Here is a 14974-nt window from a genome sequence, read left to right as displayed (position 1 = left end):
CGGGGCCAGGGGCAGCGCGCGCCGCGGGAGGGGCGGCGGCACCTGCGGGGCGGCCGCGGGGCGGCCACCGGCGAGCGGCGGCCGAGGGCGCGGAGCGGCGAGCGGATACTCCGCGCAGCCCGCCCGGCGTGCCCGCGGGCATGGAGCAGGACAAGTACCTGCCCCAGCTGATGGCCGAGAAGGACAGCCTGGATCCCTGCTTTGTTCATGCCATGCGTCTCCTGGAAGACGGTGAGGCTCCGCGCCGCTCTCTCCCAGCCGGGACGCTCCTCTGGCTCCGGGCGCCGCGGGGCGAACTGGGGTCTGTGGGCGGGCGGCGGCGGCGCATCCCGAGCCGCCCGCGGGGGGACCCGGCTGCGCGTGGGCGAGGGATGGCAGAGGACGGGGAGCTCGGAGCCGCCCCGGACCCCGCGCCCAGGGACCGTCCGGCGGAGCCCCGGCGGCAGCGGCCCCGTGTGACCGCTCCCCTCTCGCCCCGCCGCCGGGGCTCGCTCGCCGTGCGGCGGGTTTGCCGCGGCCGGTTCGCCTGTGCGGGAAGCGCTCCCCTGGCGCCCGTCTTCACTTGCACAAAGACAGATGCTGGCGTCTCATTAAACTCGTTATGTCCTGTTCTCCGTGCTGAAGTACTAAGGTTTATATCGTAATACTGTTATGCTGTTTATGCGTCGCTGTTTTAGTTGACTGCGCGATGTCAGGCATTGATTGGATGTGGCTTATCAATTTCATGATACTGTTTCATCCAGGGCGTGATGATTTTTCTCTGGGTTCCGTAAGGTGATCAGAATATGCTGGTCGTAATATTTTGTAATTCAGTGTAATTCGCTCAGCTTTCCTTGCTTTAGTTGGACTAATTCAGCTGGAGGTTTTTCAAAAAGTTTATAATTTAGTCTTTTAATAACTGCTCAGTACAGTGATTGAGTGCAGGCCTTGTGGTACAGAATTTCAACTTTTGCAGAAGTGTAATTCAGTAAGTTCCCTTTATGCACGTTTTTCTTCTGAGCTTCATAATAGTTATTTTTAAAATCCCTGTTAAACTTGGAAGCGAATGTTGAAAAGAAGTAGTAAAGAATGATGCATAAAGCAACCTGTCAAGCTCTTAAATGGGACTAAGGCAAAGAAATGTGTGGTCGGGCCCTTAAAAGAGTCACACATTCAAACAAACTCACATTCAGAGGCAGTACATAATTTCCCAAATTCTGTTATGATTTAAGGAAAATCATAACTAATTCAAACTTACTGTGCTAGCAGTGTCTTTCTCTGTCAGCAGTTTTTATATTGTCTTTCCTTAATGTATGTTCTGTTGATTCTGAATGAAGATACTGAGTCCAGGTTTTGTTAGAGTGCCCCTGTTTGATAGCTTGGAAATTCAGTGTGAATACCAATACATTTAGTACCCTTTCGTCATAGCTGCCTTGCTGCTGAAGAGGCAGCCATGCTGCTTTTTACAGTTGTTTTTCTAATAATCATATGGTAAACAAAGTCCTTATTTCTTAGAGGAATGTATTTTTTGCACCTTGCAGTTCGATCTTTTCCCAGAGGGGGGAAGTATCCGCTGAGAGTGTGCAAGTGTGCCTGGGAAAGGAGGAAAATGCAGGAAGGACAAAACCGAAAGCGTGCCAAGTAAAGTACAAAAAGGAGAATAAAATAGGTGTTTCTGGGTGTCAAGTTCATGCGGAAATTGTGTTTTGGGCAAATGTGTGATTCAATAAATTATTTTCTCATTCCTTCTTATCATAACTAGGACTACGTATATTTCATTGGATTTTTTTTAAAAGATGAAGGTGAGTTGTCTGAGAGAATGCTAATGTCAGATTCACGCCAGGTACCTGGCATTATCCTTCAAAACACCATCTGTCAAGCTTTCTAGAGATTTATTTTAGAGTCTAACATACGATGACTGTTTAAACACTCAGCAAGGTAAGAGTGTAACTACTTAAGGAAACAAGACAATGCACTGGTTGCTGCTGGGTGTAAATAGAAGAGAAATGTATAGAATAGGCAGAATTTTTATTTGGGTACCAGAAGAACGTGGGATTGTGGTGCAAGGATGTCTGTAGTAGTGGGTTTCTAGGTTATATCCACGACGAAGCAGTGTTTCCAGACTCTGGATTTCTGTTGTTTAGAACGTGATGTGTGCGATCAGCTACATCCACAATGATAGCAGCCAGGTGTTATTTTTATGGTGTCCTAAGCTTTTTTGATTGCCACTACATTTTGTATAAAATGCGTAAATGTAGATATGAAGATTTTTTGCTTCAGAGTCCAGAGCCTTAAACATTTACTCTGAAAGTGCTGTGTTGTTTCATGTCGGTTGCTAGAACCTGAGGTTGAGGAGAGACATGCTGCTGTGTGAAACCGCAGAAGGGCACACAAATGATAAGCATTCCAGAAAAATGGTTTTGATTTGCCACAGTGGATTTACTTGTAAAGGTAAAAAAACCCCTCCCTGCCATTTTTCCCCAATAATTTTTTTGTTTGTTTGATTTCGTTCTATGGGCTTTTTTGTTTGTGTTTACTTAACCTATATTAAACCCCACAAATTACTTATGATTTTAATATGTAGGTGTGTGTCCTGCAGGTTGATGTATGTCAGAGGAATACTTGAATCAGTAGCTATTTACCCCCCACCACTGAGGGATGAATAGAAATCATCCTTAAGGACTGATTTACTTTAGTCCTTACCTGAGTGTGTTAAAACCCACCAAAAAGGGACATTTACTGTGGTAGAGAATTTGCATACTTAGCAAACAACACAAAGAAAGGTGAGGAAAAAGGTACTACTGCTGCTTAAATACAAAAAATGAAGGCATAAAACAATTTCTCAAAAAATCACTGAGGGAATCTGTGGTGGATTCTGACTGTGAACCCTGTCTCCAAATGACTAATAGAGTGCCTTAATCAGAAGATACTTTATTTCCCCCTGGGTCATTATCTGTTTCATATAGAAGTAGATCCTACATGATTATTGCACTATTAGAAAAGTCGGTTATAAGTCATCTATTAGAAGAACTTGTGAATTGTGAGTGGTTGGTGGTATTTGCCTCAGTCTGTATAAGTTTTTTCAAACTTTAGCAAAATGAACATACTTATTCTGATAATATAGTCCAGTCAGTAAGGACAACAAAAGACCTCTTTAGCTGAACTCTAAATAATAGACAAGTCTCCATTTGTTGGAAAGGGCTTTTTTCTATCAAGTGAACTATTTTGGGAACCAAATGGTTATAAGACGTGGAAGAGTCCCAGTGTCTCATGGAAAGTTTTAAATTATTTTATTGTAAATTGATTACCAGTAGATATTTTCTTAGGTAAGATTGTACTGTTTCTAGTCAGGAGTTATCCTGATGCTTGGTCAGATAGAAAATGTCAAAAGTGAAGAGCGTGTTCTTGAGCAGTGTATTTTGTACCCAACTTGTGCTCATACCGCAGCACGCTCTAGAGCTCCAGGGAGAACTGAAGGCGCCTCTGTTCTGGTGCTGCTTCCTGCTTCTGTCTGTTACTTTTGCACGTATGTAAATATTTATTGTTTTGTGTAAGATGTCTGTGATTATGGATATAAAAATAAGTATGTGACTGTAGCTGTGAAGGTGTGGATGACACAGAAAGCTACAACAAACTGGAACTGTTCGGTAGTTCAAAATTTGGTTTATGTCAGCATTATATTTAATAAGCTGAAGTGCCAGGTAATTGTCTATATACTTTTGTGTACAAGCAAATTATATACATATGTGTTTATTTATATTTGTGTGGCTTTGGAATATCTTGTATTATTAAAGCCAGCTAAGTGTTTTGTAATATTAATGTAGAGGAAAAAGACCTATTGGAAAGAGCTGACCAAAGTAAGAGCATCTCTCCCCATGGAAATATCAGTATTACTTGGGTAATGAGGTAGCTAATTTCTCTCTATAATGATAGTACAATTGACCTCAGAATTTCAGCTGGCATTCTGAAGGCATTGAGAATTGGGCCTTTAATTTTAATCTTGAGTTAAGTCTCTAGATTATTCCACATGGCATAGAATGAGTTTGTTAAACCTCCAAGTTGTGTAAATTAGACTCATATAGCTCAGCATCATAAAGCTCCTTGTAGGATGGGATATAATTATTCAAAAGATTAGCCTTTGCACTCAGTGAGCATTAGTACAGTCTTTCATGCAAACCTGCAATAGTTGTTCCAGCTAGTATAAAACTGTTGATGCAAATTAATTTTGTCTTATATTCAGGATTTCAAGTAATATTTTGGCTTTGTGTGGGTTTTGGATTTCTTTGGACTATTGGAGATTCATTTGCTTTTCATATAGGAAGGCAGATTTAGTTCATGAGTGTGTGTTTCTGTTAAAAACTTGGGATAATAATAAGGTTGCTGTATGAAAATTATTTGTCTTGGAAATACAGTATATGGTAATCATATCCTTAACCCTAAATGTGAAAGGCTGTTGTTCAAGCCTATAACCTGCTAAAATCAGGCCTCTGATACTTTTTAATTTTTATCAAATTTTTCATTGAAAACTACTTGTGAAAATATGCTTGCAAATTTATTAATTTACTTGTCTAAACAAGCCTTTGGATTAAAATAAGATTAATGTGAAATGTTTATATAAGTACATACATTAATATTAATCTATGAACGGTCACTTTTCTGCTTATTGTTTCTTTTTTCCCTGATGTTTACATCAGGTGAGACGAAATCTGTGTTCATAAAATAGTTGGTATTAATCATAGTTTGCTTTGCTGTCTCAAGAAATGCAGTGTAAATAACTGGTAGATTGACTCAGAAAACACTCTAATATTCAGAGTGTGTAATTTGGATATCTTGATTTCATTAGAAACTAGATTTATATATTGATCAGTTGGAGCCTTTTCAATAAAAAGTGCAAACTCTAGATGAACACAAGGTACTTATGATTTCTATAAAGTAGTGATGTGCTAGCAGTTCCAGACTTGGGTTCAAAGCTCAGTACAGTTAATGGGAATCTTTCTGTTGCCATTAGTGGGATATCAGGCAGTCATTGTAATACAAATATGATATATTGACTGATATAGCCAATTGACTTATAATCATGAAAACTGATAGAATATATTGCAGGTGTTAGAACTGACTGCATTTTGCTTTTTATATTTTTTTTAAAGATGATTTTTTTTGTCATGATGTAACAACATATGCGTTCATAGCTTGAGGAAGTGCTTTTGTCTTGCAGAATGTAATGCAGATAAATCCCAAGTGATAACTGGATTTAGGGAAAACAAAAATACTATAAAATATTAGAATGAGTGTAACAAAGCAACCATTGTGTTTATATTGACCCCAACTTTTTAGTCATAAAATGCAGGCTTGGTTAAGAGGAGAGAAAAAACAAATGATAGATGTGATTTAAAAAAATAAAAAGAATAAAACTGCCTTTCAGACATCTGAAGTAGCTTAGGACCATTTGATCTGTGATCTTAGAAAACATGTACTTTGAAACACAGTAAATTGTTTTTCAAAGAGATGGCAATATAAGTGCAGTAAGTGAAGGTTAGATTCTGATACCCTTGTCTAAAAAAAAAAAGGTGCTTCGTTCTTTAAATAGTGCTTGAGTCAGTGGAGCTGGTTAAGGTGCAATTCAGTGCAAATAGCAGAATTTAGTACCAACTGTTTAAGGGAAGGTCAAAGACATTTGCTGAGGCTTATCTGGATGGCCAGAGCCTCATCAACAAAGTATGCTATTTTCTGGCAACATGAATGTTTTCCTTGGAAGGAGAAGAAAATTTTTGGTTTGTCCTGGGAATTCTTTCAGTAAATTTATGTCATATATAGTCTCCTTGGTGTATTCATTCAGGGAGCACCTGCTGTAACTGTCCGTCTCTCTTCCTTCGTGCTTTTAAGTAGATATTTTTAAACTCAAGAATTTTTAAAATTGATAATATTTGCAGTCAGTACCAGGAGAAGGCAGAATACCCGGACAACTGAGTAGAAAATTCCAGACAACTGTTAACTTCCCAAGCACTGATCACCTGTATAATGTGTAGAATAGAGTGGCCATTCCTAGCCAGGAGGTGGCATGATTGGGCTCCACATGCCAAAATAGAGCTTTATATCCGGACACCTTCTGGGAAAGGGCTTGTCTGGCCCAACAGATGTATCAATTTTGTGTTCATTGGATGCATACTTTTCTCCCGTAGGCAATATGCAGACAATATATACTGACAGGCAGATTTGCTGGAGCATGCTGGGCTATTTAGTAGTCTTTAAAATCTGATAGGATCAGTAGTGACCACTGCATGAGTCTATTAATAAAGGCTGAACATCTGCCTAACCCACCAAAGCAGTGTCATGAGAGTGAAAGAGTTCCTCCATGACATGTGAGGACGTGGGTTTCAAGCTCAAAGTGCAAGATGTGTTGGGTCTTATTTTAGAAGGCATAAATGTACCTGCTGTTTGGTAGTTCCTCTCACAAGTTTTATTAAAATAGGAATACATCACGCCTCTCTGTGCCTTGCAGCTGTACCGTAGGTTAAACATTCTGCTTATATGAAACGGTTGTTTTTTTGATCGGCAGGATTGCTGCAGTTATGTGGCACTTCAGGGTAAGAGTGCCTTTTCAAAAACAAGCAGTTTTTAACTGTTTCAATTTTAAAGCTCTTCTCTCCAACAAACTGCTGAATGTGAAGGAAAAGTCAGTGTCCTCACAAGAATATATATTGTTCTTTAAAATATTTTAAAAATAAGAAATAGGAAAAGTATTTTCATCAAGAATTTGAGGTGTAAAGAAAGCAAACATGCTAGAAAAAAACAAAAGCTGTTTTGCAGATGGTTCCTGCTAAGCAGGGTGAAGGTATGCGTTCATCTTTTGTTCACCTTGCATTTTTTGGTCCTTGGATGGGCATCAGTGCGCTGTATCAGAATAAGCAAGGAAGCAGACAGTTTTTAAAATGAAGTGTGTAAAGTATGGAACTTTACTGATGGTGCAGTTTAGTCTTTGGCTGTATAAACAAATAAGGACTGTGCAGTCTGACCAGAGAAATGGAAATCCTTAATACTTGTGTAAAGATCTGAGTTGCGTAGAACATGGAGTTTTGACTTGTTTCTTACCTGTACTATATACCTGCAATGAATACATTCTAAAACTCCCATCTGTAAGATGTAGACTAATGTTGAATTTCATTCTAATCTTTGAGATCTCTAAGTGAAAAGAGCTTCATAAGAAATGTGTATTATTATTATTACTTTTAATATGAAATTATTATTTTTAAATTTGCAGGCAAAAATAATCCTGGTTATTACAGTCCTCTGTAAATCCTGTCACATTTTAATTAGAATCCTGCTGGAAATGAGTACAGCTATTTCCTTATCCTAAAAAGGGCTGGAACTAATAAAAACTATGAAGAAGAATTATCTAAGACTTCCAGCAGATTAAAAACCTCCAAACCCCTCCTGCAATAAGTTATGCCTGTTCCTGATTTCACAACTTTTGTTGTTGGAAGGGAATTTTTTAGTTTGAATGCTGAAAAAAGTATCAAGTGAAACTTATAATAATGATAATATGGTAATATTGAAGATCATCCACTTTTAATTAAGATGATGCAAAGTTTTAATGGTCATAAATAGCCACATAAATGGTTACATATATCATATGTGATATAACCAAAGACATCTTAAAAACTTCAAATGCTCTACTTGCACTGGGCATTCCTGTTTGTTGTTCTTGGATTAGCATGATGCAAAGACTGAAAGGGACAGGGCAGGTCACTGCTGTTTTAGAATTTCTCTGCACCTGCTGAAGTGTTCATCAAATACTCTAACATCTAATTCTTATTGTAGGAGTTACACTGAGAGATGTAAACTTCAAAAGGTTTTGATTCATGAAGTACTTTGACTTCTGGCAATTGATGTAACTTGGAAAAAGTAATACTTTATGCTAGTCTGTAAAAGTTTTATTAAAATCTGCATTCCTCCTTTTAACTCTCCTTTGGATCTGGAAAAGAAATTCTACTTGTTTTATAGTAGAAGCAGTTTAGATTTGCTAACTGGTGAAGACAGGTGTGTCTTCAACAAAAGCAAAAGCAGGGATCAAGGCCCCTGGCTCATAAACAGTCAACTTCCAAAGAGCAGCACGGCAAATTGAGGAAAAATGGTTTTCCTAAGAGGTGTGAGCACTGGAAAAGAAAACAAATCCCCATTTGGCATATTCCCCAGGTTTAATGTTCCCTAGGATTCAAATGTGTGTTTCAAAGCTCTCTTTCCAATGCTTGAAGTTAGAGAACTTGCCATGAAATCAGGGACTTGGTGTGTATGTGTTAAAATAGCTTTTCGGTATTGAAAAATTGAGTTAACTTTTCTCTCAAGTGTAAATTTTTATTCTTCGTATTTCTGGTAATGTAGGCTCATATTGCTGATTTTTCTAAGCAGACTTGTTTCTTGCATTTTGTCTTTTTTGAGATTCTGGAAAGAACTTTTTGGTGTTGTCTGGGTGAGCTCTAGCTGGGAAAAGAGTGAGACTTTGTTCTTCCTAAATGCTTAGGACTATGCTGATTTGCTGCAGCTATGAAGCTGGCTCCCTGACTCTGCTGTTTCCAGCTAAAACTGATTTTTCTCCAGTTCTGCTGAAAGCACCAAACTTAAGTGACTTGCTGTGTCTTCTGTTGATGTTTGGAAGGTAAATGAAAACCTGATAAAATGTAGAAATCCAAGAGGCATTTCTCCTACCTGTCTTCAGATAGCTGTTCAGTAGAAAAATGCAAGTTAATTTTGGTAAATGATGCTTATTATCCTGGTGCTTCCATAGGACTGTAGAGCTATCTAATAGATTAGCTTTCACACAGATATATATTTCAAATTATTTCACTAATACTCGTATGCAAAATAGTGCGATTTAGCCCATTGTTAAATCTGAAATAACGCCCTCCTCATACTCGTAGATCCAGTGATATGGTTTGAAGCTGGCTCCCTGCCAAGTCTCCAAACCTTACCACCAGAAGTCCCCCCCCCAACAAAAAAAAAACCTCAGGGAGAAGAGGGAGAAAAAACTAAGAAAAACCCGAAAACGAGAGAGAGGACAACCAAACTGATATATATAAATATATTTACACTTATATACAATTTCACAAGGGAAAGGGAAAGGGGAAGGGGAAAAGGAACAAAACTAAAATAAAATATATATATATATATATATATATATATATCCCAATCAGTAGCCCGAGATCTAGTAACTAAAGAACAAAAGAGTTAGCAAAGAAGATATCTCACTACTCTCCTGGGACAACCAAGAGTCGCTCCGGAACGATCGCCGGCAACCTCTGTCTCCCAAGGTCGGCAAGGCCTAGCCAGGCCTCGCTCCCCAACACGGCAGACTCAACAGCAGGGAACCTGCACCTCCAAGCCGCCGGAAGGAAAAGAGAGCGAAGGCCTCTCCTCCTCTCTTCTTATAGTCTGGCTTACGTAAAAATCGTAGGGAATACTGGGTAAATCTGGACCCTTCCTTGGTTACAAACTGGTCACCAAGGAAGGCCTAGCCCAAACCACCACATCCAGGTAAATATATGACTTGTATCAGTTTATTGTTATGCTCAAAAGCCATTGGCAGGTAATCCACCAAACTCAATTCTTATATTGCATGGACTCTTTTTCCTGATCCTACAAACTCCTATTTAACAAGATAATTCTATCTTTGTAAATAAACTATTGCAGAATGCCCTGTAATTTATTCTATTTGATTTGTTAGAGGTCTTCCAGATGCTGTTGCTGCTGTTACTGTAGTGGTTGTTCTTTGCTTGCTTCAAATGTTTTAGTGTAAACACCAACAGATCAGAGTGTGCAAAAGCCTGTAAAGAATGGTTTACTCATCAGTGGAAAAGCAAAGGGATCCTAGGTCAGCAGGGAAAGTGGGAAAACAGGTGCTCATGTTACCTATTTCGTTACACTTCATTTTCCAGAAGATTAAACTTCGAGGTAACCTGGATATACAATTGTTTATGCTGAGTTGTGCATGGCAAAAAGGTGTTCATACAGTACTAGCTTGTTAGAACACACAAACTGTCTATTCAGCATGAAAATACTCTTGCTGCTCCAACGTATGTGAATAATCTGAAATAATATGTCAGATGCAAGGGAGAAGGGAGGACTAAGTTTTTTGCTTGAAATATTTTGATACAATGCTTTTTTGTAATAAGGAGTGTTTGTACTGTCAGCTATCCAAGTGCTTCTTTTGGTGGAAATGGAATGAGATGTCTTCATCAGAAAGTGGAAATGGAGCAGCTTTTGTTTAGACACAAGCATGAACTTGATGTGATTCTGCATCCATCCAAACACTAAGATGTCCCGATTTGGAGATAAATAGAAAATAATTAGAAACTAATACCAGCTTTTGGCTGGAACTTTCTGGTTCTTGAGAATTCAACTCTGTCCCTTCTCACAGCCTTTAAAGTTTTTTTGTTTGTTTTTTAAATAATGAAAAAGTAGGATGGAGAGATGGAAGAGTGGGCAAAAGGGAAAAGGGAGGAAAGGTGGAAAAAGGACAAAAAAATAATGGGAAGATTGTAAAGGAAGTAGAAAAGGGAGTAGTGGTACACAAAAGGGTATAGAGAAGAAGATAAGTGAAAAAAATATCAATTTAACAGGTGAAAAATATTCTGTTATTTTAGCTCTGAGAAACTGATGAAAGCACAAAATATTGAACATTTAATAAGGACTTCTGGAAGCTTTTAGTTAAATTTTATTCAATTAAAATGGATAGATAAAAGTAGGGGCTAGTAAGCATTTGAAAATGCTGTTTAGTCATTTAAGAAAAATTAAAATGAACTTTAACTCTTTCTGAAAACCTTCTGTTAAGAATGACAATTTTGAAACTGTTGTATTTCATGTGTTCAGAGATACACTACAGGTATCTGCCATACACATATATATATTAAATTATGCAGTATTTAAAAACAACAATCTATTTTGCAGAGATTCTCCCAATTTTATACTAAACAGCATCTGAGATATTCCCTGCCCTTGACATATTTGCAGTCCTTTTGGAATACTATGCTTAGCCAGTTAACAGTTTAATTATGCTTTTTATTTTAAATGGTAGTATTGTAAGATTGAACAGATCGACGTTTTAGAGTTTCCATCTTTCTTTACATAATAGAGCCTGCAAACATTGCAGTGTACTGGAGGTAGGAGCTATGAACTTAAATTTTGATTTATATCAGGTAGAATTACGTAAGGATAGATTCACCACTTTGACTTAACTGAAATATTGACTACATCTAGCATTCCAAGTCAGATTGTGGTGTTTGGTCACTTTTTTCCCCTTATATAAATGTAATATTCTTGGGATAGTTTCCTGAATTAGTTTCTGGTAGTGTGAGTTTTCAGATTTTTGTTGAAATTGCTGACAATTTCTTCATGATTTGTACCATTCCTTAACAGTGAATCAGAATCAAACTGCAGAATCTTTTTAAGATGCATACTTTAAGATTATTTTTTTCACTTTTTTAAGTTGGGGTTACTGACTATTTGAGATCCATCTTAAGCCATACTTCCCTATATGTCACATAAACAAAAGCACTGAACTATGGATTACTGCAGAACATCTTATGTCAGAGACAGCAGATTAATAAGCTAATAAAATTGATATGCAGGATTGTATTATGCATCATATCTTCTCATTAGGTTGTTTTAGGAAAGGGAGAAAAATCATCTAGAAAAAACCCCCAACCATGAAGTCTTATAGCTTAAACTTGATTTTTGCTTAACTCTGTTTTTCCTCAATTTCTGAGGAATTGTAACTGCCAGATCTTTCCAGGCTGATTTATGGTCACGTTTAGCTCAGATGAGAACACCATCTAGTTTGATTTTTGTCTCTCCTATTGAATTCTGTTTACATATAGTAACACTTTGTTTTCATTACACCCAAAATACAGAAGCTGTTGGCTCTTAAACTGTTGCAGATGGGCTGTTTCAGTACTCTCCAATATGTCATGAGGCCATTTTGGTCATGTTTATTCTAGAATACTTAGAAAATGGAAATTTCTCATTACTCTGTTTTTAGAGTTGCTTATTGTGTACTTTGGACAGGAGTAGTCATCATTGGCTGCTTCAGATATCTGGATGAGGTGGGATTTTGTTACACTGTTCACTATCCCAAGGCACCTTGGTACCTTTCCATTTGTCTTGTAGGGCACACAGCTTATTTACTGTCTCTTTTTTACAGTGATCTCTGTTCAATTTACTGTGTTAATTTTTCTCCAGAACATCCTGCATTTGTTTCTTGAGTCTTAAACCAGCTCTCCAACTCTTTCCAGGAATGTTCCAAATCCTTGGGGTTTTGTGTAGTTTATCTAAAGGGGAGTTCATGATCTTTTTCTTTAACTTCCAAACTCCTCTAGTATGAGGTTTGGCTTCTTTATAGAGCACCTTCTTGTAGCTACAATCCCAAGTTAGGATTTGTTCATATACCAAATTCAAGCTGTTTCATTGAAACCTAATATTAAGTCTTCAATGTTTGCTTTTTGTTTTTTTTTTTCTTCTGAGTATCTTTCCCTAGATTTGAATTTCAGTTTCTCTCTTACCCTATGATGGTTAGTCCTCATACTTTTGAAAAAAGTGTTCTTTATCCTTAGGTAATGTTCACCTTGCTCTACATTGTCAATCTTCTTTTAAGTACAGTAGAAAAATATAACAGGAATTTAGAAATTAGAAGCTTCATGTTTTCTTTCCTTTGCTTGGCTTAAATGAAAACTATTAAAAATGTCAGGAGCTTCTGAAGATGGGTTTTGGGGGCTATTATCTCACTGACATTTTATGGCAAGAAACCTGCTTCAAAATTGTTTGATATTCTTCTTGCACTACAGAAAGCACCGAGTTCTATCAGGGTCTAGGAGTGGTGCAATTAAGTATGACAGTATTTAAGAAGATAATAAATGTCAAATAAAAATAATGAGTTCAGATGTTGCTTAGCTCAGAACAGAAGGCACAGATAGGAAAATCTGAAGCTTTCTGGTAAAATTAATAGGGAAAAAAATTAACCTTTTCTAAAATATGCCTCTAAAATTCCTGAGGAGGAAAGTCAGTGAAAACCTGGTTGAGTGTCTGTTGTGTCAGATTTGTCAGATGTCACTCCAGTGCAGTAAGGAAGAAGGTTACCATTGGACATTTTAGCTGCATATGTGGGGTTTGTGCATGAAGAAAGACTGTGCCAAAAATTAAGTCCAGACTCCAGAGTTAAATGGCTGATACATGCTAAATTTCTGTCCCAAGTAACTCTTTTTGTAGCCAGCAGCACTGGGGGGGGATTCTGTTAAGGCTGCCTATATGCTGGGAATAAATTTTACAGTACTAAATTTTTAAAGAAAAAAGGTAATGTAGAGTAAAATGCTAAATTTCAGTCACATCATTAAAAGTGATTTCCTCCTATGCTAAAGCTAGTCTTCTGTTTGAATTTGAATATTTTAACTGTTTTCTGTTTATGACATTGCTGTATTTAATAGAAGTGTCTGGTCTTTTTAAAATCGGAATGACAGTAGGTAAATCTAATCTGTACTTTTTAAGTGGCATATTTTACTTTGCTGGTCCACAATATAGTTTGTCAGGGAAAATAATTGAACCACACTTGAATGTTGTGGATTTTTGCTTTGAGAGTATTTTGTTACTTTCCTGAGCTCAAACATAAATGTTTCACAGAGGAATATGCCACTGACTATTGGAATTTGGGTAGAAAATATATATGGTGTGAATGAGAGGAAATAAATGAGGTATTTTGAGCAAGTTTTTTCTTTTTGCTACTCGATTGAAAATGACATATTTTTTTTAACGAACTCTGAAAATACTCCTGATTCTATTGCACAGATGTCTTCTGGGGTATCTGCCAACAGGTAGAGACAGAGGACAGCAACATCTAAGCCTTTCCCAAAGCTTAACAAAAGTAGTATTAGTAATGTTATTGTGTCCCTCCATTGGAAAATTAAATAATTTTTCTTAAATAATTAAATAATTAATGATTTATCACTTACATATTTTTGCTAAGTAAGACAATGCTACTTAGTAAAAGCAAGTTCTCTTAACTCCAAAACTGCTGAGAGTATCTGCATTATACTGCTTCTGCCTTCAGCTACAGTTTGTGCATCATGCTGCCAGTGATATTAAAGTGATTTTAGATTTTGAAAGACTGAAGACTTGTTTTTGAGCTGATCACTTGCCAAGACGTGAAGTTTTGGATACTTTTTTTAACACCAGCTTTGTTCATTAATTCATTATTGGGGGATGTAACTTAAACCATTACAAATTTCGGTGTTACCCTGTGTTTGTCCTGGAAGCTTTCAGTCCAGACAGCAGTTCACTGTCCATTTCTTTCCACTGACAAAGTGAGTGAATTAAGGTAAAACTGTCTCATAACCATGAGACATCTCTGTTGCCTACAGTATTAAATTGGGTGCTTTTTCATCTGGCTGACAAAAGACCCTCATTTGAATGCTGAGTAGTGTAAAGGCCATTATAAGCTCATGACCTCTGAATTCTAAAACTTCCCCATGTCTCATGATTTAAATGTTTATAGCCTGAGGTGCATAGACCAGGAAAGGATGTTTGGTCCAGAGGCAAGTCTCAGTACTGCCAAGATAATGATCTTACTGTGAGTAAGAGTTATTCTGAAAGAAAAATAGTACCATTTTACAGCAACAATTTATTGGAGACCTTTAAAAAATAGTTTTCAGGTGCCAGCTAATCTCAGTTATCATAACATTATTGCTATCACTTTAAGAAAAATACCTGACAACTTCAGGGGGGAAAAAAGTCAAGTCTTTGATATCCATTTGGGTTCATTCCCAAAGGGATATCTTTCAGCTGTTTTGTACAACTTTACAAGCAAACCAGACATTAGGAAACATAGGTATTGATGTTCAGTTCAGAGTTTAAAGTTAACATTTAAGATTGTTCTTACGTGCTTGAATTGAGTCATAACTCATGTTTAAGTCTGTTATTTCTGTGTGGAACTCTAGAAATAACCTTATGCTCTTAG

The 14974-nt window shown here is 37.5% G+C and overlaps 1 protein-coding gene across 29 annotated transcripts in view; it reads left to right on the top strand.

The window, feature by feature from the left end:
• The first annotated feature begins 50 nt into the window (after positions 1-50).
• The window catches only part of KHDRBS2 (KH RNA binding domain containing, signal transduction associated 2), a 380194-nt gene continuing 365270 nt past the window's right edge, over positions 51-14974 (top strand). For all 29 annotated transcript variants that reach the window (XR_003536306.1, XR_003536303.1, XR_003536310.1 and 26 more), the window contains exon 1: positions 51-231. Coding sequence is in view for 2 of the 29 variants with exons in the window: in XM_027696003.1 (XP_027551804.1) it covers positions 141-231 (91 nt within the window). In the remaining 27 variants the exon portion in view is untranslated. The remainder of the gene's footprint in view (positions 232-14974) is intronic.

Source organism: Neopelma chrysocephalum, unplaced genomic scaffold, assembly GCF_003984885.1.
Source record: "Neopelma chrysocephalum unplaced genomic scaffold, ASM398488v2 Primary Assembly neopelma1_104, whole genome shotgun sequence".
Taxonomy (NCBI): Eukaryota; Metazoa; Chordata; class Aves; order Passeriformes; family Pipridae; genus Neopelma; species Neopelma chrysocephalum.
Note: the sequence above shows the minus strand (reverse complement) of the source record. Positions and strands in the feature narration are given on the sequence as shown.